At 46.0% G+C, this 26,973-nt stretch overlaps 1 protein-coding gene across 8 annotated transcripts in view; it reads right to left on the bottom strand.

Moving 5' to 3' along the window:
- Positions 1–3,920: 3,920 nt before the first annotated feature.
- LOC135400741 (metabotropic glutamate receptor-like) overlaps positions 3,921–26,973 on the bottom strand; it is a 316,632-nt gene continuing 293,579 nt past the window's right edge. For 6 of the 8 annotated variants that reach the window (XM_064632622.1, XM_064632623.1, XM_064632626.1 and 3 more), the window contains 2 exons: positions 20,695–20,896; positions 3,921–13,154 (listed from right to left, as the gene is read on the bottom strand). In XM_064632622.1, coding sequence (XP_064488692.1) covers positions 13,057–13,154; positions 20,695–20,896 — 300 coding nt within the window. In that variant the 3' untranslated portion in view covers positions 3,921–13,056. Of the gene's footprint in view, positions 13,155–17,490; positions 17,629–20,694; positions 20,897–26,973 lie in introns of all 8 variants that reach the window. The other 2 variants (XR_010424637.1, XR_010424638.1) reach the window with 2 other exon arrangements.

Below are 26,973 nucleotides of genomic sequence, written 5' to 3'. Positions count from 1 at the left end.
TACAAGAGGTACAGTAGGTCAGTCTAAGCGGTTGTAACTAGAGTCACTAAATAGGGAGCAGAGTAGCGACACTGAGCCACGCCGGCGAGCGACCCCGCCATCTTGGGTCCGGCGCGCCTGCGTCGCCTAGGAACCGGACGCCAACTTCGCCCTTCGCCGCCGGAAAAGAGCGCCCAGTCGGGCCAGCTCGCAACCGAGGAAACCGGTTTTGGATGGAGGGGACTCAACATGGACGGCGCGTTCTTGGAAGGAGAATCCACGTGACAGGATCGGCCCAATCACGAACACCGAACGGCGGCTCCGGCGCGGAAAAGGAATGCGATACTCTGTACCCCTATTTAGTGACTCTACTTGTAACGTATCAGCACAGATATGCGATATTACTTTACTTGACAAGTCAACATAAAGCGTGCGCAGCTGTATGACAGAAATTAGGCGGAAATTTGACAAATAAATGAGTGATTGCATATCTTCGCCGAAGGTTATGTTTCTGGTTCTTTGAAAGGACATCTCGAATACAGCACGACATTTGAAATTTGACTATTTAAGGTGCCATTTATTTCACTGGGGTGTTTTATTTCATTGACCGCTGGCCCTATAGTAGCAAACTAGATTTTGGTGCCTCGACGTTCTTTCCTTGTTATTCTATACAATGACCCCGGGAACACGGCCATGCTTTAAACGCTCCCTGGAGGACTTTTTCTTTCTTTAAGTTAAGTTAAGCTTAGTGTCAGTTGAGTCTCAATATGTTGTTCCATGTCACCATCTCGGCTCAGTTTCAGTTTCACTTTCGGGATCAAAACAAGTCGCAGAAAGATGAATCATGTGAACTCAAAACATCTGTCTGGGTTTCTTGGTACAGCTCGCATCAGAGTTAATTTGAACGCTATCAGGCATGCCGTACCTGCTGGTGCTTAGAAGAAATAACGGCGGAGGGTGTTCGGGTCATCTCCTTTCAGTGAGAGCGTTGTCCATCGCTACAAAAGCGTTGTTTTCTGCTAGCCGCTCCAAGGTAGCCCTCTTTCCACTTCGGAGGCCGTAGCGGCGTTCAAGTTAACTAAGACGCGAGCTGTACATACCGCAGATTAAGTGACGCTCAATAGATTAATAATAATAAAAAGTCATTGTTGTTAGTGCGCTAGCCGCACGTGCTTTCCCTTGGCTATCGAGCGCTACTTAATCTGTAGGATCATGTGAACACGAAGGGTTAGGAATTTTGCGCAGGATTTTGTTGTGGAGTTTCGTTGGAAGTGCGTGCCACGTGTATCTGACTGCCTTGGCGGGCTTACGAGCCTTTCTTGGCAGGTACCATTTGGGGTATCGTAATATCTTCGGAGGATATTTAGTGATATTAAACGGTAGGAGCAACTTATTTATTTACACATGGTAACGAGACTTTCGTGCACGAGACTGCACTTCTTCAGGTTACGGTCATTTAGGAGAGAAAACGTACGCGGAGGGTATTATCCAAACGGCATGTCGTTGGTTGTCGAGGGCCGTTTCTATCGTGTATCATTACTTTAAAGTCTTATTTAGGGCAGCGCAAGCAGAGCCACTGGTGTGATGAAATAGCCAGCTCGTGCCAATGTTTTCTTTTTCTTTTTTCCAACAAGTCCTCAAGCAGTCACCTTAAAACGTCGCAGAAGTCTGCAGTGACTGTTTGACCGTGAGGGCGCAAAATGTTACTGATGTAGAAAACGAACCACCAACTTACCTTTCGTCACGCAATACGGTCTTGGAGACGACTCTTCCACCGTAACAACCACACTCCAAATGAACTTCACCGCATAGCAAGCTCCTAGCCAACCATCATCTCGAATGATATCGTTATCTGCACTGATTTGTTGAAAACTGGAGGCGTACGCCTTTTTTGTGACAATTATGAACAGCATAATTGTCACACAAAGAGAAGGCGTACGCCTCCCGTTTTCAGGGCACATAACGATATCATTTCAGATTATGGTTGGCTAGCAGCGTGCTATGCGGTGAAGTTCATTTTTAAGAGTGCACCGTTCACTCTTGGGATAGTAGCCGTGACCCTCGAGTTTCCTTCATCACCAACTTGAAGGCAGGCATCGAGGCGGCGTTTAACAGAAAGCACACGTGGTCACTTTAATTCGCCTAAAAGGTCCGGCCTGAGAAAACGAATGAAAAGGAAACCATGCTGTCGATAGCTTGTGAGAGGTGGCGTGGTTTGAGGGGGGCCTTGTCACTAGATAGCTTTCAAAGCTGTTACATCGAGGAGGGTGTTTTGGAGGGTTCCTGCTGTGGGAACAGAGTCGGCAGGAGTGCCTTGTCTGGAGATAAATAACACCTTGCTCTCGTTCTTCTTCCATTTATTTGTGCTGTGACTTATTCGGTCGTGGGACAGACGGGCTTAGTCCCGGGAGTGGAAATTAGTTTCTCACAAGCTTGGGTACGCAGGGCAATTGGGGTGCTCGGCCAGCTGGGAGTCCACGTGAGCGAGTGAGCGAGAACATCACGCGCTAAAAGAATAGAGGAAGAAATATAAAGAGTATCCGAACGACGCTGGAAGGAATGAGTGAAGATTTCTTATGTTGAATTCCAATGGCAGAGTCGGAGCAAGTGGCAGACTTCGCAATGGAGCGGCTTGATCTGGCCTAGAGCAAGTGGTCCGAATCTGCGACTGGAACACTTTAACCCAACATGGAGTTTGGCCCTGGCCAATCTCCCCTAGTGGATGACTGGAAGAAGAAGGTAGCCATGTTCCACTACAAATCCATGTTTTGCAACATGAAGGCCCTCCTAATGTTTCAACGTTGCCCTGGTAAAGTCTGACTCATCGCTTCCTTCAAGGAGCAAAATCGGCAAATCATGTCGGCAGTCATGGCGGAGACGCATTGCGAAGCGGTCAAGTTAGCGAAGAAGAGACAGGAAGTAGGAAGCGCGAGCGACAAGGGATACGTCACGGAGAGTTCCGGTTGAACCTGCCTATTTTGGCGGAGCAGTATGGGTTGCTCCTTGGAGCGACCTTGGCTTGAAGGCCGCTCCAAAGCTCCCACTTGAAGACCGGAAGCGCTCCGAATCTGCCATTGGAATGGACCTTTTTCACATCCGCGTCAAATCCTAGCGGCTCTCTAGCGAACCACGCTCGGAGCGCGTCAAAACAAATCCACATGGGTAGCACAAAGGACCAAAATCGGTCCGGAATGGGACCGGCGAGCTGGCGCCTTTCGTGCGGTCGCCTCACTGGTCGCCACTTCTGTCGTCCCCATACTGTGCCATCTAGTGAAGACGGAGATAACCATCTCCGGCGCCTCAAGGTCATGCGCATAGGCCGTTGTGAAAAAGGTCCATTCAACATTATAAAACGCGAAGGAGGGCGCTCCTGCTAGCGACAAGCAGCGGAAGAAGGAATGTACTGTGGCGAACGGACTGCATCTATCCGAAGTGAAGGGTGAACGCGAGAAGGCGTGACGTAGGCATCGGCTTCCGATAGGGGGGCAACGGGGGGGGGGCTTAGCCCCCCTTCTCGTGCTCCAAACTCCAAGATCACCAGCTGTTAGGCATGGGCGCGTTTTACTCGCAGGTCGCCATGGTGAGATGTCGTCATAATAATCTGAATATTATCCACCGGATCCGTCCATCTGGATATTATCCACTGCATATCAGAAGTTTCAGTTGTCCTCATTCTATTGCCCAGTGTCTATTGTTCCCCCGTTTTGCATCCCCTTGGAAGCTCTTTGTAACTCCCCTGGGGGAAAAAAAAAGAAGTCTGGGAACACCTATGCACATAAGGTTTAGGTGGTCACGTGCACTCAGCTAACTCTGACGTTGCTCATTTCGGACTCGCGACTCCGCCGGCTGCTCGCAGATAAAGCCGCGCGTGCTGACAGCCGGTGATGAGAACGCGGTCGGTCCGAGAACGTGCATCGGCGAGACTCGAGAGAAGCGAGCAAACTGTGGGACAGCAACGTGGGTTACAATTTATTTTCTACAGAGTGTTTTACATTGTCCCGATATGTCTGAAAACAAGAAACGAAAGCTCTTGGGAGAAACCTGGCTGAAGTGGAAAAGAATTTGGCTCGAAACACTGTTGGCATATACACATCTACGACTTTCTGATTATGCTACATATTTTGCTCTACGACATCGCTCCCCCGGTGGAGAGCTACACTAAGAGCTACACACAGCACCTGACAGAATCTGCTTCAGACTCGCCTGGCGTCACCGCCTATTTGTGACGCAGAAGATAAGGGAGGTTGAAGCGATACTTTGCGTCCGAGCAGGTTCATCAGTACATCTGCATTATGAAACTGCACGAGGAATATGTCTACATCAACTTTCCCTTTTAAACATCTTCGTTTAGCTCGTGACTAGACTTACGGAACCAGGTAGAAACAAAGTCAACGCGCGAACTTCGTACACTGTAGATACAAACGCACCATATAGCAAGGTGCCTATAAGGTTGACCTGGTTGTTACAAGCGGTACACTGCTACTTGGGCAGCGCGTTGTGACAGGCCAGTTACATTCAACTCTCTTTTAACAGCGCCGGACAATACGTATAAATGCATTGGGGATATATACGGGCTTTGTTACAGGGGAAACAACCGGAAGACAACCAACCGACAAGTGTTCAAACTCAGTTATAACAACTATAGTGTGTATTCGCTTCTCTTCACATATCACACTCCACCAGATGTGAACTCATTGAATAAAATACCCTGTTACATAACAACACACCGTTTAGCGCAGCACAGATTTACTGTTCCATGTACAAGTTTTGCTGAGTGTATGTTCTCTGATCGAAACATACAGCCTTGTAAACATCTGATACGCGCTTATGGAGGTGAATAAAAACGATAATAAGCCTTGCAGTTAATTCGCTTCTGCATACATGATTCATAAATGAAGAAGCAAAATACACCGCAATATAACAATGGACAGCTAACATAGTTGCATATACAGCGTTTCCTGGCGGAGTTCAATACATTTCTTCTACAAAGCGATGGGTCATTACACAACATCAAATATGGCACAGAGGACGCTTTCTTCTCGTCTAGCCCTCATGTTATTTAACACGTAATGCTTCAGCAAATCCGACGTTGTAGCCGTAGATGTCGCATTCACTACAGTTCGATATTTTTCACAGAAAAATCAAAACACACCTTCGACAGAGCCTTTAGACGACGGAGCTGAAAGTTACGTTACTCTAAGGATGGCAACTGTAATAGAAGTGACGTTCTTGACACAAAATAAATCCGCTGAAACAAAATCGTCATTTTACCCCGTCCTCGTATACAGCCACGTTAGCATCCCAATTTTCGCTTCGTGCAGGCTACACCATAATTTTCGGTCCCCAGTCAGTGTCGGGCAACACCTACGCGAGTCCAGGTGTTGTTGACAGGGTGATGGAGTGGACGAATTTGTGATTGCGGGCAGTGATGACGACGCCTTCACAATAAGTGCGATATATTATGACAGGACGCCCTATCGCTATACTTCGGCGTCGAAACGTAATGCGGTAGATTTACGTGCCGTTGGTTTGAGAACCCACTGGGGTAGTCGTTTTTGCGTTTGCCATTGAGCCTCGAAAGAGAAATTCTCAGTATTATAGGTTTTGGGTAATATCCACAGAAGCATCTAGAAGGTTCTCCACTTGTTGGAACTATAGGTGCAGCGACATGAACATTGAAAAACACCGAACTGCTCGTTATAAATAAAGCTAGCGATAATGGGTGGTAGCAGTATCCGATCATGTAAACCATATAAAGCGAAAGGTGAGTGTCGTGAATGTGATCAGTAATACATTCATGCAAATAAAATGCGGTCAAATGCTGACACACGGAGAACTACGTTACGTTTAAATAGAAGAACAAACATTTGCCTGTAAACACAGTTGTCTCGACTGTTAAAAAAAAATGTCACTCACTTTAATCAAAATGAATAGTTCGCCTAAACCCGAACACAAAGATTTGTCTGGTCATGATTCGTGAAGTGACTGGTTTGTTGACCGATTGACCGATTGTTGTTTGTTGACCGATTTGTTTGGTATCTAGAGTCGTGCCTCATGCAGTACAGCAGTCTACCGCGGCGCTATCTAACGCTACCCTCTGCGATGAAAGCGTAAACTGCATACATCAATCAGAGCTTGGGAAGGACACCTATATATGCATACACTCGAGAAGAGGGCTACCAAATGCGTAAAAAATGAATGAAGAGAGAGAGAGAGAGAGAGAGAGAGAGAGACAACGAAAGTAGGAAAAGAAACTTCGAATAAGGTTATTTCGAGAACTGTGCCCGCTCCATGTGTCTTTCTGGCAACAATGCTAGCTATGATAACCCAGAACGCTACAGACGCTCTAAAAGAAACAAGTTGTAGAAACTATATGCAAGACGACCACGGAGGACCAAAGTGACATTTACAAATTGCATTATTGCAAGCGACTCTTAGGGATACAACACCGCTAGAGATATGTAGCACACAAATTGTTTCGAAAGATAAATAACATTAAACAAACAAACCAACAAACAAAAGCACAATCAAAAGTGAGTTATAAAACACTAGGAGACCACCAGTCTTTGCGGGTGGAATAAAAGTTTGAAAATAATTTGCCGATATCAGCACGCCAAAATGACTAGACAAGATGTAGCATATTTGAAATTTACGGCTACAATAACAAACGGATCGCGTCTTAAAAGAGTACAAACAGGACGAGAATCAAGAAGCAAAAAATTTTGTATCACTTGCGGCCTTCACCTTTCACAAACGCACCCCTTCTCACCATTGCCTCTCACACAATCTTCCGTCACAAGCACACTTGTCTTACTGGCGGATGCGGCACCTGATATGCAGGATAGGATACCTAACGTTACCGTCGTTAATTGAGGTTAAAACAGAAGAACATGAAGAAAAAATGGGAAGAAGAAAACTGGGTGGGAGAAGGGGTGAGGTGGGCGTAGGAACAGACAACACAAGTACAACCTGTCCCGAGTCATCTCACATCGCCTTCGCGGACAAAGGAGGCCTGCTGCATGCTTCCTCTCCTTCCTTTCCCTCTTTCCGTCGCCTTCTTCAGCCAATCGCGGCAGACGATTTTAAACATAAAAACCTGACGCTATGCAGCGGACGGGGGCGTTCCCATGGGCACGGGCGCTGAACGCACGACTGTGATTGCGACGCGTCGATTAGGCCTTGTTAAGTCCAGGTGGCGTTGCTAAACGTCGCACCTTTATTTACGCTGTCAAATTCAGTGTCACAGAACCAGAAAAAAATGAAACACACCGTGCCAAAGTGAACAGGTGTAGTCAGTGATGTAGACCTCGGTTCGTGTCTCGCAAACACGCAGTGATGTACGGGAGGTTACAGAAGCCTCTGAGTAGGCCACATGGTAGAAGGATGCCTGTTACTGCAGGATCATGATTCATGAATGCCAAGGCATTAATGTTATAATCACGAATGGCCAGCGTGGCAGTTTGGCATTTCCACAAGCATACCGTCTCGGGGTGTGGTGCGAGGGCCACGTCGATAAGAACATAAATACGAAGACCTCGCTCTACTACTAAAAAATGTCGCTGCCTATTGTTCACAAAGCTAGTACCCTACAAAATATTATGCACTGTGTACTGCAGCATACAAAAATAATAAAATTTTGGGGAAAATTTAAACACTTACAATATTCTTCAAGCCTTTCTCATGTTGCTCGGTGCTCACAAATTCTTGCAATTTGTTCGCTCCACTAAAAAAAAAAAAAAAAATGTCGCTGCCTATCGTTCACAAAGCTAGTACCCTACAAAATATTATGCACTGTGTACTGCAGCGTAAAAAGTAAGAAAATTTGGGGGAAAATTTAAACACTTACAATATTCTTCTAGCCTTTCTCATGTTGCTCGGTGCTCACGAATTCTAGGAATTTGTTCTCTAGTATGCCTTTGTCTCCATCTCATGATTTCAAAAAGCATACGCGTCTCCGTTTCTTATTGAATTACGAAAATGCGGCTTGAATGAGGCCCATGCCATATTTGAGCGTTGCCCCCTTACCACGTCCTAATACTTCCCTCATTCCTCATGGTCGTTCGCGTGAGGTCTATAGTTACCAGCCCACTACAAGAGGCCACTGTACGTGAGGTAACTCGGCAAGTGTGGACGTAGGTACTGGCAGTAAGAAACATATCGGGCCATCTAAGAATACAGTACATTAGCAGGTACGAGGTAGCTCACGCATAAACCAACGTCACGCATAAACCAGGAGATGACAGTGTCAAAAGGAACGTAGCGAAATGTTTCAAGGGGCGCGTAAACCTTGCCTTTAAGACGGCTTCTCTGTACTCAATCTCTACGCGAGAATATAATAGTATATCACGTTCAAAAGCACGTAACGGTTTTTGTGTCCGACGAGAAAAGGACTGACCACGAGCGCTGTCAACTCGTTTTTTCGGCGTGAAACATATAGAAGTCCTGAGAATAGGACACATAACATAAGATGGGACAATTCCATGACTTCAATGACGTCTGCACATGTGCGCTTGTACCACCGCAATATTTAGTGGAACGTGCAACGCTGCGCCATTATGCTTTGCGGTTAAGTGTCCGTTACTAGGTGTGCACAATAGTGCTCTTTATAAGCGATGCTTAGGGAGCTATAAGCAAGAATAAGCGTTCAAGAGGTGATGAGACATTGTAATTCAAACTTGGACACTAGCCCTTGCCTTTTCTTGGGTTGTCTGGCAACTTGCATCCTTCCTTCACGTTTCATATAAGTGATATAAACCAAACACGTCATAATATTATTTGTATCGTTTCCATTAGGATCTCCTTTCAGTTGCTCTATTTTACTGTTTAGACCAGGTTTTCTCAAATTGCAACTTACGATTTCCATAATACTTCACTCTGATAAACACCGATCATGCATACTGACGCGCGTTCCATGCAATGATGTCAATGACGTCCAGGGGATGCACACGCCAGATCTAGAGGTCTCTTCGACATCTATAACTTCGTTATTTCTTTCACTCTAACGGTTTAACATTGATAGGGCTTGCTGGTCAGTCTTCCTCATGTTAAATTCGACTAGCATCCAGTAAGAAACAACAGAAAAGAAATTTTATGCCTAACGAAACAAGATTATAACTTGATACACTCCATCAAAGCACACATCATGTTAACAAAATACTTGTACGAAATTACGGCAACGACGTGGTTGAGCAATTTAATTAAACTTAATTTATCGCGCATCTTTTTTATTTATTTATTTGGAACGACTGCAAATAAATTGCGGAGGATTTGCACGCAAAAACAACTACGCCAGTTGATTTCAGAATTCGACGTAAGAACTTCTCATAGCTAAACACATTTTACAGTAGGCAAGGCAAGACTTCTTAAGGTAGATGAGTATGGTTATCGAACGGTTGCTTTTGTTATACTTGCACACGCGATATCTTTCATCGTAACAAGCGCTCTCTTACGTTCACGCGAATGCTCCGTCTGCTTCATTTTACGCACGTACGTGTTCTACCTTCGTGCGTATACGACGTAGAGTACGTCAACAGCTGGACAGTACGGATATAACAAGTTTGCTCTAGTCAGCACACGTTTACAACATTTTTCAACATGCCAGTTGGGGTTCCTACTGCGCAAGAGCAGTATTCAACGAATACGGTATTTTCGCAGCGTCTGTGTGGAATTACGACGGCATAAGAAAATGAACGAAAACAAAAAGGTCTGCGTGTCAGACTCTAACACAACGTTCGCAAAATGATCGACGTTTTCTCTGGATTTGATGATGGGTAATGATACCTCTAGTTACTCTGCGACAGCATCCATTGATATTGTACGCTTTTTAAGTCAGGTGGTGAAAGCGCGGCACGGGCGCGTGAACTTTTCACTTGTTCTCTTCAGATTAACGGCTAAAAACGCACGCAATGTACATTAAAGGGGCACTGAAGTGCAAAAACGATTCTTCGCGGTGTCAAAGATGTCGGTACCTGGATAGCAATGCACAAGGAACGGGATTCACCCATTACGTCGTTCGTGATTCATGATCGATAAAAAAAAAACACAACGCAATTTACGTTTTCCCTCCTTTTCTCCCTCTCCAGAAACGTGCCAATGCGTAGCGGCCTGTTATTGGTTTCCCCAAACAGTCACCCGCGATGACTGAGCCGATCGAGTGAGGAGACCAATGAGGAGATCTTTCATTCCGCGAGGACGATTTTTCGCACTTTGGTGCCCCTTTAATTAATGTTTACAGATAAGCAGTCCCTCTAATCCCTCCGACCAACGATCTAAGGGATTACTGTGGATTTTTCCATATCGAGTATGATTCTTATATCCCCTACAACGGAGTTGCTGCGCAGCATATATATTACAATATCACCGCTACCTCGTTTCCCACCTTCCTCAAAAGTGTATGTATCAAGTACGTGAGCCCTACACGTGTGTACATAGCATACATATTTGTTCACCCTGTACAAATGCCTACGCACTACTGTTCAGATATTAAAAACTGAAGTGAGAGGACAACATGCGGAGTTAAACGTAAACAACACTTTGTGGATACTGGAGTGTCAACGTTAATAACAGATATAACACTCGCCTTTCATGTATAATTACAACAACGGTGGCTTAACACTGGCGACTACCCAACTATGAGAAGGAGGACCGATATATACCAACATTTCCTCCTCGTTCTTTGCTGATTAAACATGTCCGCCACAAGTACACGGATCACGCGCACCACACGTACACATATCCTATACATTACCCGCCATGAACACGCAAACGGCGTTGCTGAGGTATTAAAAACTGCACAAGTTCGTCACACGCTATGTACAATAATATACAAAATAACACATGTTCACCCAAGTGGTACACACATACGCACACACAATACTGAAGCACGCTGCCCCTTTTCAACTTATCTTTGATATAACCTCTCTTACAACTCTCACTTCTATACAACCTTTCTCACCGGGAAAGAACAGAACGTGACAACGCAATAAAAAACATTGGAACCTGATGCCATTTCAAAGGCACAGTCCTATACAGTGAACCAAATTGCAACTTAGGGTGCAGAAGATATAGAGAGTGCAACTTACGCGTTCTCGGGAACAGAGTGCACAACCTCGTGTCGACAACAACCCAAGCAGCACAACATCTTTGCCCATTATTGGACCAATATTGGCAATGCCAGCCCAATATTGGGCCAATATCGCCAATATTGGACCAATATTAGCAATACCCGCTCAATATTGGTTCAATACGGGACCAATATTGGGACGGGTATTGCTAATGTTGATCCAATATTGGGCCAAGATGTTATGCTGCTTGGGTTGTCACTAGAGATTCCTGTCAACAAATTAATTATACGACACGACTTTTCAGAAGTTCTTCAGTCAAAACAAAGGACAATGCATTGCTACTGGAGTCAGTAGTCATTACCCAAGCAGCACAACATGTTTGCCCAATATTCGACCTATATTGGCAATACGGGGGCAATATTGGACCAATATTGGGCCGACATTGCCGGTATTGGTCCAATATTGTGCCAACATGTTGTGCTGCTTGCATTGGTACGTGAACCCCCAGACCAGAGCGCCGCTGGATATACTATAATATCAACCAAATCTGAATTCAGGCATTAGGCATTTGCCCTGTTTTGTTGTCGTCTACGACATGGTATCACGATATCATATCATTTCGCTCATCACCCGTATTGTGCGTTCACGATAAAAAAAAAGCAAAGAAAATCAGGCAATCTAGCAGCTATCCTTCACAACTACACGTAGCCACATACACGTCACGAGAAACGAGTAGTATACGCCGAGAGAGTAGCGAAGGGAGTTCAGTAGGCCCTGGCCCAGGCAAACAACCGCCACAGTATGCAGATGAGCCCCAGTGATCTGCATAGGCAACGGACGCTGTACATTCATTGCACACACGGAGAGAGAGAAAGATATACACTTTAAACGAATGAACCATGAGAGACGTTTTCCGGCAAGGAACTAGAGAACTCCCAACTCAATCTCGCGAGAGATTATACTTTCAGCTGCAGCAATGTGAGTCTGAGGGAAACGCGCTTTTCGTTTCGCAAAGCAGGGGAAACACGCACAGTTAACGAAGGACGGGATTTACACCGGGCTAAGACGGAGTGTTTAAGAGAGTCATCAAGTATGTGGTGCATCTTGGTTTACAGTTCTGCGGCGAGGTCGTGCATTATGCAATCGACCGTATGCGTCCCAGACGCCGCACGCGCAGGGTTTTTGAGGATGCGCAGGCGACTTGGGTGTAGTCGTTGTTGACTTAGACGCTTGGGACAGTGACAAACAGCTTCACTTTGAAAGTTTGTACAGTTAGTTAAGGGTTTGAGCGACACGCTCAAGAAGGCCGACTGTGTTCTGGTCTAGGCTCAGAGGCGGCTGGAACAAGTCTTTCCGAGAATCCCTCTTTCGTCCGCTGTTTTCTGATGGCCAAATTCAAAACAGAAACACTTTTACAGCACTGTACAGAACTACCGTTTTATCTCAGTGTTTGTGAACTGTTCATTAAATATATTCCGAACAAAAAGTACTTCTCTGATTGTTCCTTACGTTATTAAGATAGTTTTCGACTGATAGCGCCATAATCTGAGGTGGCCGCGCTGTTTGTGCCGTGATCCAGATGCTGAAAATGATGAGGGAGTTGCGCAAGTTCGCGGGCGGAAGCCAAGATGCACCACTCTTCAATGCTTCATTCGAAAACACAGTTCATGGAGTTGGGAAACGAAGACATACAGCAGCACTGCATGGCAGGATAGTTCAAGAGTCGCCTTCGACGAAGTGTTCTTTACAAAAACCTATCAGGCTAAGAACGAACGGGCTTGCATGTAGCAGATAGATGGGAGGTTTCCTCGTCCTCGTTAGGCCTAACCACGTTCACAACCTTGCGTTTGTATGCATTGTTGCCTGGCGATGCCTTGGTTCCTAGATAGCACACGGAAGACGTTGATGGCGTGTACAAGATATAGATTTATAAATAACTTTCTATATTTGGGCTTGAAGGTGCAAGATTGGTTTTCGAAATGTTTCTCTGGAGAGCGGAGTGGTTGACCGTGGACTAGACGGAGGCCAGACTGTCCTTCTCTTCGCCTTCTACGGGAATTCCTGTTGTGGGTCGTCGAGCAATCGTCATCTTCAGCTGCTCGGCGGAGCTGCCTGCACACAAAGCGGGGAAATGTTAATGACTCGCACGTTCGATGGCGCGTAACAGCACTAGCAAGAGCAGCAAAGAGATGATGACGGTGACATGGGGTGATTCACCGGTGGGGTGCAGTACGGCACCCCATTACACGTGGGACATCATAGTGGCCTATACATACATATGTACTCTTAAAACAGAACTTCACCGCATAGCACGATCCTAGTCAACCATCATCCCGAATAAAATTGTTCTGTCCCCTGATTTGTTGAGCATCCTATGCAGTGAAGCTCTGCTTTAAGGGTGCGCAGAACAAAAAGACGACGAAATGAAAATAAAGGCACTGAAAGGAGCACCGAGGCTCACTGGAAGTCACATTAGAACACTCAAACGTCTGGAACAATCCGGTGGATAGGAATTGCATAAATATTGGAAGTCCCCCACGGTGTTGTTGCACACGGCCCTGACAAGGATCCGTTATCGTAGCCATGTTGAGGGACTTCCTGCTGATGCTATTCAACTGAGCACGAAATATCCATCTCCCCGTCTTGTGAAGCCCACATTCTGCGAGGACGTGCTTAACGTTCTCCACGATTCCGAAGTTGGAGCAGCAGCTTTTATCACGGTATCCAATCCCTCTACTTGAACTGTGGGGTACTGAAATGCTGATACTGCCGATGTGCGGATTTATGTGCGGATCCTGCGAATGTTAAATTTGTCTGACAAGAAAGCAGCAAGTTTTCAACGCTAATTTATTAATCCCCCCCCCCCCCCCCCATGACAAGAGTCCGATGCAGTATGTATACGGACGTGTGTTCCGACTACGCCAGTGTATGTTGGAAACGTGTTTCAATATGTCAAAATGGTTGTTTTACTTATTTACAAACACCATTACTTCTTAAAGGGGCACTAAAAAACGATTCGTCCAATCATCGCGGGAGGTTGTTTGAGGAGACCAATCCGACGCCTCTCCACATTGTCGCGCTTCTTGATAAGGAAGAAAAGGGAGAAGGAAAGCGTAAATTGCGGTTTCTTTTGCTCATAAGCCACAAGCTGCCCAACCGATGAATCCCATTCCTTTTGTATTGGTGTCAAGGTAACAGCATCTTCTATTACGCGAGGATACATTTTTGCATTTTAGTGCCCCGTTAAGTGCTACGTGCGCGTATTAGGGAAGTGACTTGCTTAAAAAAAAACAAGAAGGAAACCATGAACGCTGCTCTTCCGTTAAGTCAGTGGTCTGAATATTGGCAAAGGCTAACGGAAAGAAAAACGTAAATCGAAACTTGAGATGAAACGCTCACCGTTGCCTTATCGTTTGTCTGCTTATATCAACATAGAGCATAAAGGACGCTCCCATTCATCTGCATAACACATCGATGGGATAAATACGTAACACTTGCATACATTCTCCTAGCAACAACTGCACATCCCCGATTGCTCATGCATATGATCCGCGACACAAGTACCACGACAATATTTGATGAGACAAGTATCACATTTTCCCACCTGATGAATCACAGAAGCAACTGCTTATCGTATCATAACCTCACAAGCAAGCTAAGGGCTCATTTATTTCGACGTTATCGTGATTTATTAATTTATACATCAAAGAAGACATTATGTCTTTCACATTCCTCGCACAAATCGGAGAACGATGCGATGGGTGGGGCAGTTCTGAAACGTATGGGTCTGCAGGGAAACAGGACAATGCTGATGCGGGGCCCAGACATCAATCATCAAGTCACATGATTACGACCTCACTGATCGTATACATGAAAATCAGAGCCGAGAGAGCGCTGTACGACACCTTGGTAATCCACCGATTCAGTTTCTAGTTGCGGAGAAGCCAAATTGCGCAGAATGAAATACTTGCCCGGTTTCTTCGTGTATGAACGATGAAAGCCACTGAAAAGGTTAGCCAGCTGTAGGACTCGAACCCACATCTTCTGGATTGCCGGTCCAGGGCTCTACCAATTGAGCTAAGCTAACACGCCTTCTCAGCGACTTCCAGGGTGCGTCATGACGCACCCTGGAAGTCGCTGAGAAGGCGTGTTAGCTTAGCTCAATTGGTAGAGCCCTGGACCGGCAATCCAGAAGATGTGGGTTTAAGTCCTACAGCTGGCTAACCTTTTCAGTGACTTTCATCTTTCATCGTTAATTTCTTGGGCAATTTGAGGCCTTGTATGTATTTGTCCCTTCTATGTTGTTCCAGCCTCAGAACATCAGTTCTTTCATGTTCTTCGGGTATGTTCTTCGGCTGGCGCGGGATCCGGACAAAAGAGGTTCGACTGCAACTCATCTATTCTAATTATCGACATCGTGCATTAATACAGTTTGTTCAATACAAAAAGTTCCACGACGGAATCTCTCTTCCACGCGTATACGTAGTCTCTTCGGGAATGCGCGGGTATAAAGGGACACGACAAGAATAGTCTGGGCAGTTGAGGCGTCACCCCTTCACGCGCGCTGAAACGCATAGTTTTCGAAATTCGCTATAATCTATTCTCGAAGTTCGTACCCGTATTGTCGAGCCGAATTTCGTTATGCTTCCAGTACCAGAAAGAGCGGAAAGTTGGGTAGATGTAGAACCGGGGGTCCTTTCACACCTTTCACAGTTGCGACGCTACATACGATACGGAGGGAGCGCGCCCGACGTATTCAACGATCACCTTCGTGAATCTTTTATCGCTCTCTGCGATGAATATTTCATTTGAATGCATTAGGAAGGCCATTGATAAAACTGGCCCTAAAGGATGCGTGCGTTCAAGAGCTGCAAAGGAGTTCTTGTTGACATGTGTGGCGAGAGCCAAGACAGATGGCAATTACTTTTTTTAATAATAATGATGAGTTGGGGTTTAAACGAGCATGGATTGCAACCCTAACGTATATTTTTTACCACCGCGTATCAACGTATCACTTTCAGGAAGGAACTGCCACGCAAATTATTTCCTTTGGGAAGCGCGCACTTCCTCAGGAAATTCGTTTACAAAGGCGCGCGCAGCGGAGGCGACCTCTGCACAGCTCCTTGCAGAGGCACCCTCTCGCGTGTTGTGATGTCAGGTGATGTCAGGTGATGAGCACTTTCATTGGCTGCCGAAAATCGTCTGCTAGCGAGGCAACCGGTCGGCCTTTCTTTGTCAGACGTGGGACGGACGGCGCCAAATATGGACGCAAAAAGAAACAAGAAGGCAAGCGCGTCTCATTATTGGGCGAAAGACGTGACGTCATATATTTTCAGCTGAGGGTTAAGGGCAACGCCACCTAGATACAGAAGGCCTGTTTAATGCGTCCTCACCCTCCTTCGCTACGTTGACGCATAAAGTCAGAATTCGTCTGCTATCGCGATTCGCCGTTCCGCGAATACACGACTTCAGATGATCTTCGATAGATTAGCGCCGCTTTGAACTATGGGAACCTGCTCATAACAAAGAAGGAGAAGGTCTCCAAACTGTTTCGGTTTCTCCTCTCTCGGCCGATTGCCGACGAGGTGTCAAGGGCCGCGAAAACGAAATGACGGTTCTCCCTCATTACAGTAATCTCCCAGGATGCAATGCGTGCGCAAGGAGCACTGGAATTTCCTAAAATTGCCTAGTCAAGAACTTGCAAATGATTGCAGCTAACTTCGCAAATTTGAACCTGTAAACTAAAAGTGCAACACGCTTTCCAGAAAATCAGTGTTGAGAAAAATATGAGACCGTTCTGCGCTTTATTTTGTTGTCCCATTTAGTACGGGGGGCGTTCCCTACTCGCAGACGACAGTGGCCTCCCATGCGGCTGACGTTGGCTCGTCTCCACGGCTACGACCGCTGCAAACACGTTCATGATTGGCTACGGCCATTGAAAACACAATCCCGATTGGCTGACTCTTAGTTGTTACGTCACGTCGACGAGTAAGCAGGCTTTCTCTATCTAGGTGGTTTTGGAAACGGCCTTTCTGACCTGCGAGACTGAACGCACGTCAGAAAACCGCTTTCCAACAGCACCTATGTTGAGAAAGCCTGCTTACCCGTCGACGTGACGAGTGCGTTATGCAGTTCATAACTGCCACAAAAATAGCGTACGCCCACAGTCTTCATCAAATCAAGGGAGAGAACGTTGTCATTCGGTATGATGGTTGACTAGGAGCGTGCTATGCGGTGGAGCTCTGTTTTTAGAGTGCAGGCCATTCGGGTTGGCTACAGGGGCGTACGATGCGGTGAACTGAGGCTCAGTTCTAAGCCTGCAACATTCCTGCGTTGACGCTTTCGGTCCAGCCAGGCGTAAATGTGTGACAAGTTGACATATCCGCTTTAGTTGTGCACACGTGCCGGCGTCGATGTGTACTGTTTGTATGGCATTACATATACTCACATTACGCAAGTGTGAAGGGCCTCCATTAGCATGAATATGGGGGAGGTGGTGCAAAGGGTGGCTCCTCGATAAACACCATTGGAGGACCTCAGTGATTCGCAGTTTCGTGCACTTCTATGGGCCCGCTCGAGAAGTCTTCTGGAAACAAGAACCAATCACAGCTGTCTTCAAAGGCCAGGTTTATACTACTCGCGTCCCTTCCATCACTTCTATATGCATAAGTGACTGTAGGGTGTGTGTGTCTAATGACTATAATGACACATATATATTTGTCAGTATTGTTGCCGGCACAGGTTATGGGAGTTTACGCTTTTAAAGACGTTCACCAAACACACTGCTAAGCAAGCATTATTCTTTTTTTTTTTCTTCTCACAACGTAATTCAATTCAATTATTCTGAATGATAGCGTTCCATCTCCTGAACTGTTGAAAGTGGGACGTATACGCCTTTTTAGGACATTTTGCATGGACGTTAAGGGCACAAAAAAGGAGGGAAATCACAGTGTTAAAGTACAGCTTCACCACATACTATGTTACGCTCGCTACCCAACCAATAATGGGCTCTCGCTCAGGCCGTTAGTGTCATTATTCTGGTCAGTGAGACACAGTATGCTCACACGGACGGCTCCTGACCGCTGGTGTTTCCCTGGATATCAAGAAGGCCTATGACCGCCTATTTAAGCGTGTCATGTGTACAGGTTCTTCATGTAGAGTGCAGCCGGTGAAGACCTGTAGTATTAATTACAGGACTCATATACAGTAATTGCTAGCGAATGAAAGGGGCATGTTCAAGTCTTGCGAAACCGTCCAACGTGTTTGTTTTGCTGGCTGTTTCGGACGATCTGAGATGGGCCTCAGTATTTACAGGACATATGATTAATTCCATTCAAGGGAAAACAATTTCGATCCACAAAGTGTATTGTTCCAACGGTAAGATAAGGAACTAGGGGTTGAAAAACCTAATCTACCGGTAGGTCACAATTGTGGCAGTGAGGCGAGTGAGCCGAGTAAGCAGACGCATATGGCGCAATATCCAACAACTCCAACCTTACTGTGAGCTCAGCGAGACTGTGGTCGTAATACAACTTTGAGTAAACCATACGGGACTCTGCCAAACAGTATACGGCAGCATTTTTATTTATGAGCAGTAGTCCTTTGTCGTGTTTCATCAGCATTCGCGAACGGCTGGAGACAATCCCGTCCCTTTGATATTCGCTAATACATATATAATGTAATTGTTAGGTAAACAAGAGGGAAGTAAAATAGGTACGAGAATGAGTTGGCTTGTTAAGGGATACAGATTTTCTAATGTTGGCGAGCGGGTGAGGGAGCGAGAAACTCGAGTGCTATAATGACTGATATCGGTGGGTAATGAGTATCGTTGAAGTGCGCCGGTGATACAGACGTGGAGTGGATGGACAAAATGTCAACATGTACGAAGGCAACGACAAATATATGCCACTGGATTAGATTATTAGGCGGAGTTTTGCGAGCTTAATCAGAAGGTTCAACTGGTAGACATCTACGGCGAGATAGAACAACAGCTTCGTGCCTGTGAATGGAACACAACAAAAGAACGACACAATCTTGGAAGTAGTGCAACAAGTAGGTGTAAGCAATCGAACTCTACAACAAGCATAAACAGAAGCACATTATAATGTAAAACCGAAGGATGCAATGTGCAAATATTATGTTGATGTGCATTCTGGTCCCACAAAATACGTGTAATCCTAAACTGTGTATATGAACGTGTGTCGATGCAGGGAGGGTTGGAAACCCTTGGCCTTATTTCACAACGATGCCAATGGAACTCCCGCAACAACAGCAATCAATGAATGAATGAATAGTGATGATGACATGGGATGCTTCCCCCCCGGAGTGGTCGAAGGACCTCCTGCAGCGCTGTACCCGAGTTCGGGATTGTTCGCACTGTCTGGAGGGTAAGCACAGCAGTCTCCCTTTGCATGGCGTTTTTCTTCAGTATGTAGCCTAATTGGAATACAAGTAATGGGGTCTGCATGCCTTTGTAGTCCTATACCTATACTTTCGGAATTCGCAGGCGTGAAAGCGTCTCTTCCATAATCATGAAGTTGAACTATCAAGCCTCCCCTGGACGTCGGTTTGGGCTCTGCAGTGTTTCCATGTCTTTGCGACCGATTACAAAAAAGCACAGCGAGTATGGCCTGGTAGGTAGGTTCTCTGCTTAATAACAATGTACGTATGGAATAATAAAAGCGCGACATATGTACAAATATGCACTCCAAACCTGGATACAGGGATACTTCCTTCTCTTTTTCGGCATGACGAAGCCGTGAGGCGGGTGTGAGAACTGTAGATATGGGAGTGCAGGTTTCTCTCGCTACTGACTAACCTCCGCCCATCCCTTTCATGATAATCAAGGTGAGGGTGAGCGGCAAATCAAATTTTAGTAAGCACACTAGGACTGCACCTCCGCAGCGCCTCTGTGAAGTTTTTGAACGGCCCTCATGGTATGGCACGTATAGGAGAGAATATGTCAGGGAAAGGGGCCTGTCTAATAACGTAGTTCTCTCGGTCAGCAGTGACAGTACAAAGAGACACTTCCCTCCATAGGTAGGCACCTTACTTGTCGACAGCACGCACATATGCAGAGATACAGAAGGAGAAATACCGTAGCAAACACGCTCTTCCTCTTCTGCAGGAAAGAGTACCTTACGCCGAAGAGCTAGCCTTGACAGCCTTTCTGGATTTTCGTTTTCTCGACAGCCATTCTTGATTTTCAGGACACTGGTCTTGTTCGAAAGGTTTTCCAAACATTGAACGGATGTAACGCATTCCCAGCTTTCCTCATTCATATTTCGAGGGCACATTATACGTAAATACAGGAAAAATGGCTACGATTTGATGCAGAAGTTGCGAAGCACATCTCAGAAACACACTGGAAAAACGATGCAAGCGAAATGTTTTACATCCTTTAAAAGCAGCAATCTTTCTGGTTCATTTCAACACCAGGCTCAGTTATGTAGCACGATGCTTGCCGGAAAGGAGCTGAACTAAGTATCACTAAGTATTTTTCATTTTCCTTCTAATCTAACCTGTTCTCTAGAACGCAGATCCGAGGAGGAAAGGACAGAACAGGACCACATGGACGCCAGGAGGGACATATATAGGGAGGAGCGCGGGAGGTGATAGCCGGCGGCTGATGTATGTATGTATGTATGCTCACCTGTGGCGCAGGTGCCGTGGTTGGCGGAGGTACCGCAGGTGCTGCTAGTGGGCGCTTTTTTGTAGGTGGCGCTGTTCATGGTTAGCTTTCGCACGTTCTTGTCTGGGTGGCAGAGGATGATGTAGATCTTCGGCGAGAAGAGGCAGAACAACGCCACATAGGCACTCAGGGAGATAGAAACGCACAGCGTCGTGATCTGGATCTGAAACAACACGAGGGTGTATGAGCACGTGCACGACACAATCTACTTAAAATATGCTCGGGAGTAGGATTACTCCACCCCTTCGATAATGTATGAAGTCGACTACAGCGGGAACGGAAGCCTCTGCCCTCCCTACACTCTTAAAAATGAACTTCACCACATACCACGCACCTAGCCAATCATCACCCCGAATGACAACGTTCTCGCCCTAGATTTGTTGAAAACAGGAGGAGGAGCCTATTTTGTGCCGTGCATAATGGGCACAAAATAGGCTCCTCCTCCCGCTTTCAACAAATCAGGGGCGAGAACGTTGCCATTCGGGATGATGGTTGGCCAGGAGCGTGCTATGTGGTGAAGTTCATTTCTAAGAGTGTACCCTGCAGTGTTCGAACGGAACTTCAACACATAGCACGCTCCTGCCATTATTGCGAATGACACCGTTCTCTCACCTGATTTGATGAAAATGATATAGATCCGCCCATTTTGGACACTTCGCATTTTGCATAATGTGTCCAAAAGAGGCATATACACCTTTCTGTTTTCAACAATTCAAGAGATAGTACAGTATCATTTTCAATGACGGCGGGCTCCAGGCGGTTTCATGCGGCGAAGTTCTGTTCTAACAGTGTGCAACTACTTGTTAATAAGACAGAAAAATGAAAAATAGCCGAAGCTCTGTGGCTGCACGCGAAGAATGTGTTTATAACCTGATATACAACTTAATCGTGCAGCTGGGATGGCACGATTAAGTTATAAACTTGTTAATAAGATGTTCGATATACACATAGTATAATGACCACGCATCTCTCGATTACCGGTGAGCGCCTTGACCAACTCGACCGCGCTGGCATTGCTTCCAGAACCGTGCGTCGCAGATTTCCGGCCCACGTCAAAAGTACCCACAGTCATACCCTGCGGCACGAGCAGTTGTGTAGCCACATAAATGTGGGCGGACTCATTTTACGTGTAAATCCACTTCCAATTATTATCATTCATTATTATATACGCTCTAAAACCGAACTTCACCACGTAGCACGGTGAAGGCCAACCACTGCACAGAATGATACCTATATCACTCCCGAATTGTAGAAAGCGCGAAGCGTGCGCCTTTTTTGGAACTGCATAAGTGTTCCAAAAAACGCGTACGCCTCCGGTTTTTAACCAATCAGTGGGCAGAACGACGTTATTCGGGATGGTGATTCATCATCCCGAATCATTCACCATTCATCACAATGAAGTTGTTGTTGTTGTAAGAGCGTGCTATGTGGTGAAGTTAGAAGACGGCCCAGGACGTACATTCCCATCAGTCGTGACGTTGTCCATCTCTGTGATGCCGACAACGGCGAGCCTCTTCACCACAACCACCACCATTTGTTTTTAGAATGTAGTATAGTGACGTTCGCGGTCTTCGTATATTGCCCACACTGTGAGCATGACGAAGTACCTTTCCCGACTTGGAAACATTTAAGAAACATTTACATTTACATTACGACTAAGAAACATTTAATTACGTGCTGTCACGCCTTTGTCGCAGTGGTGATCTTTTCATGCGAAATTTTGATAACTTAGAATGTTAGAATTAGAATGCAAAAAAAAGAGAGAAGAGAGAAAAAAATGCACAAAGCCATGAGCGGACAAGTATCATGAATACGAAATATTATAGAAACAGGAGAAGAAAGCACATTGTTTACTTGTTCCATGAGCATCTAACTTGGGAAGTCTGACTTTCGTGCAATACATCATGCGTATCTGAGTGTTTGCATTCCAAGCGTGTCTAGTACGTTCATGTAGTTGTTTACGTGGTATGGAGTAGCCGGCTTCCACGTTGGTGGTGCCAATTTTCTCAATTTTTTTTTCTTTTTCATTCGCTCACTCATGCGTTGAAAGTAGTGCCGGAACCCCGAGTAAAGATCTCGATGTCACAGTGCGTGTGCGGTCACGAGCCATATCCCCTAATGTGTAAACGATGTGTAATGTGTAAACGATGTGTAATGTGTAAAGCATTTTAGCTCCATGCTCTTCACCTCTTTCGGGTTGGAGAACAACCATCAGACCACGGTTATATCTGATGCTACAGTGACGCTGGTTTTTGCTGTGCGACCTAAACGTATTATTATGTGGGCGTTTAACATATTCTTACGGAAATTCGAACTATAATGGTCTCATTAACTAGACTCACTCATTAGTTGCCGCTGCTCGTTTTTTCTTGGTGTGTCTCTTGGACATCTTTGGGCTGCATTTGCTTTGCTTTCGGTCTCTCGTTGGGTCTCCGCCTTGTTCTTCCACTTTCCCTTTTACGCGACCTAGAGCAGCCTGTCTTATCGCCATATATTTCTTTTTCTTCTTCAGTCAACCGATTAATCGTGTCTTTTTTGTTCTAATTCCGTCGGCAAAACACAATATAACGCTTTCACAATAAACAAAATAAAAGTATTGAGAGTTGTAACGAAAGCCTTGTTTGTATCTCATGCACCTGCGAGGTGACGGATCTGTGATGTAGATGGCTAACACACTGGAATTAACAAGTTACCCCGTAAACAATACCCAATTTTGTTCCATCGAACGAGAGTCAGCACTACTCACAAGTACATCGGAAAATTATACGGCACCTCATGAGTCATGCTATTGTACTTCCGACATCCGTGTGATTTCGTGCGCGTAATGCCTACAGCAATCAAATAATAATGACAATGCGCAAGGCTCAACGATCATTCAAGCCACCTTCGTGTGGCTGCAGATGTTCGGGTGAAATAACAACACGAAACCAAGCATCAAAAGCAAGCACGTGGCAAGGCATTTTCCTTCTACATTAACTACTGTACATAATCTACTACAATTTATTCGATTATTGTTTGTTCTCGCTGCAGGAAACCGTTTTTATTGATCGAATGACGTATACTATGCACGATTCCCTGAAGCGCCGCTCCATTTTCATCAATACACATTTTTATCAATCTCACGCACTTCCTTCATTTTTGAAGGACGTGACGCGACGTAAGGTAGTACAAAGAGGAGAGAGAGAAAAGAAGAAGTAGAGGGAGAGATAACGAGGAACAAGGTCTGCTCCTTCCCCACCACGTGAAGTTGTATTGCCAGCTGTGATGTGATAGAAGGGACAAGCGCAATGCTTGCCCACATCCCGCTTCAAAAATAGTACTGCCCTCACCCTAAAAACGAAAAGCACGGCGGTCATTAGAAGGACGAGCTGAGGGGAGACGGCCGTTTCGAGCTTCGAGCTGACATTAGCGTAAGGATGTCAGGGTAAGGATGTAGTGAAGTTTCAAATAGATTGATATCATACCAACCACCTAGCCACACCAACAACGCCATAAAATTAGAGAGAGAGAGAGAATGTGTGTATTGTCATCAAGTAAGGAACCTGTCTATGAAGACAGATTCTTATACACGTACTGAGAGAGAGAGAGAGAGAGAGAGAGAAAGAAAAGAAGGCAACGAAGAAGGGGACCAGAGAAGAATAATAACAGACTGCTTGGAGTAATCAATACATCACTTTTTGCATGGTGGCTAGTCGAAGCAGACTACTGCTTACTACAGACAAGCGTATGGGCCAGACTCAGTTGACCCAATTGTTTCTTGGTGCCACTTTTTTGGATGACACGATGACGTTCCTCGCCACCAAGTCATCTTTCACAAAGGGCTCCGTTTCCTAAGCAAACATGGAACATGTCGACGTCGCGGAACGTGGTTATGACTTCGTTCGCCTCCCTTTTGTGAGTTCTATCGCGTAAAAGCAAACAATGAAGGGGAAAAAAAAAATCTAAACCTAAAGTCAACATCTCAATGGGAGTAATCTATATACATATAGGTCTTGTGGTCCGCCGGGTTTTACCCGGGCGTGGTTTTCTTTCTTTCTTTTTTGTGTGTTCAATAAAAGCGGGAGAAAAAGACAATAGCTGAGCGAGAAAAAAAGTCCACAGAAATTGCGGCAGCTTTTTAATAATACAGGAAATCTAAGTGTATACACTGTCAAAGTAAATGAAACGTGCAACATGCGAATTAAAATTTATGCTGACTTTTTGCCTGCTTTTATCGCGGAAAGAATCTGAGTTCCTTTAAGAACACGGTGAAGTCTGCGACGAGTAATGTTTATAACCAAACAAATGTACACTCTCAGAAATAAGGTGGGAGGGTAATGGCGGGATGGATCGTCGTTGTTGGCCACACAGAAGTGGGCGTCGTCACGACTATGACAAAAAGAAAAAAGAAAGAAAAAAAAAAAGAAAAATACGGATGGAGGCGGATAGAGGGCGAAGGGTGGAGACGCGTAGAGGGTGCATGAGTTCGTCGGAGAGAGCAAAGTGTTAGAGGGGTCGTTGAGCAAGGCCCGCCTTCTGCAGAAAGAGAATAGGCTTTCTTGCTTTAGCGGAACGTTCGGCAGAAGAACCACCGGGGTAACGAATGTCCGCCAGCGTGCCCAAGCTGGAGTGAGGGAGATGGGCTTCGCGAGCAGAATGGTATGCTCGGCAGTCTCGCAGGATGTGCTCGATTGTTGCAGGTTGTTGACAGTGGTCACAGCAGGCGTCACCCCTAGAGCCGATCTTGAATAGTTAAGAGTTGGTGAATGCAGATCCAGTGCGGAGCCTATGGAGCATGGACGGTATGCCTGGAGAAAAGTTTTTCATGGGAAGAAGGGGGCGATGATGGTGCATGATGTCCCGTATCCCAGGGTGGCGCAGTTCAACAAGCTGCTGAACGGCCATTTGTCTGTCCGTGTCGTCCGGTGTTGGTAAACTATTGCTGCAGCCCAGGTGTGCTGAAGACGCCAGCTTAAAAATGAGGGGGGTCGAAGGGGGTCGAAGTAGCTTGCCGTTGTTGGCCACAATTAAGTGGGCATCGTCACGACTATAGCCAAAATGGCCAGCTTAAAAATGAGTTTCGCCATATAGCACGCTCCTAGCCAATCATGATCCTGAACGACAACGTTCTCGCCCTTGATTTGTTAAAAACAGGAGGCGGAGCCTATTTTGTAGCCGTTATGCACGTGCATAATGGTACAAAATATGCTCCGCATCCCGTTTTCAATAAATCAGGGACGAGAACGTTGTCATTCGGGATGATGGTTGGCTAGGAGGGTGCTATGTGGTGAAACTCATTTTCAAGAGTGTACGTAAGCGTTTTGAACGCGTTTCCGCTCTCTACAGTCTTAATATATATCTCTCTCTCTTCAATAGGGCCTACGCAAAATGTAAGGCGCCATCTCCCGTACACGTCAGCGACTACGCCGGCCACTTGATTATGACGAGAACCGTAAATCAGGTTCAAGGCACGAAGCATTCAAAACATACACGCTGCGGTACACAATAAATTTTGATGTCGGGATGATAGTGGAGAGCGACCCACTTGGTGTTACTAGTCCGGCTGTTCCGCACAGTGCCCGAGGTATAATCCGGAGACTTTGGTGACCGCTCACTACAGCTCTCCGTTCACTCACTGCTCAGTTCACTCACTTCGTTCACGTACTGTTCACTCGCTCACTCACTCCCCGTTTGCTCACTCATGCTGAACTCATTCGCCACATTGAGCATGAACGAGCATGCGCATGAGTGAGTTTTGCCGAGGTATGCTACTACCCCTCATATCTGCTGGGCCCGAAGGCTCCTGTGTACACTATTCTCTTTAGGACTCCCTATTGTTTACACCACGTGAACGCAATTGAACAGCGATGTCTTGTCGATAACGCTTGCCTTTAGATACAGAATACTGCCATCCCCACCAAAGAGTGCCCGTCGTCGAACCTTCCTTTGTAAGAGGCGCCTCAAACATCACTCCAAGGTGACTACTAAAATCATGCCGAGCCTGTCTCAAGGTGATGGTGGTGGTGGTGGTGGTGGTGGTGGTGGTGGTGGTGAAAGGGCTCACTGTTGTCGGCCTCATAAAGGTGGGCAACGTCACGACTGATGCCCTGGGGGAATCTGCGTCATGGGCCCACTTCTAAGGGAACTGTGCCGACGTATGTCTGAAAGCGTCTGAGGAAAACCCAGGAAAACCCCGAGACTGCACAGCCGACACCGGGATTCAAACCGACGTGACATGGCCAGCACGCTAACCACTGAGCC

The sequence above is a fragment of the Ornithodoros turicata genome, chromosome 7 (genome assembly GCF_037126465.1).
Source record: "Ornithodoros turicata isolate Travis chromosome 7, ASM3712646v1, whole genome shotgun sequence".
NCBI lineage: Eukaryota > Metazoa > Arthropoda > Arachnida > Ixodida > Argasidae > Ornithodoros > Ornithodoros turicata.
This window is presented reverse-complemented; position numbering and strand designations above follow the sequence as displayed.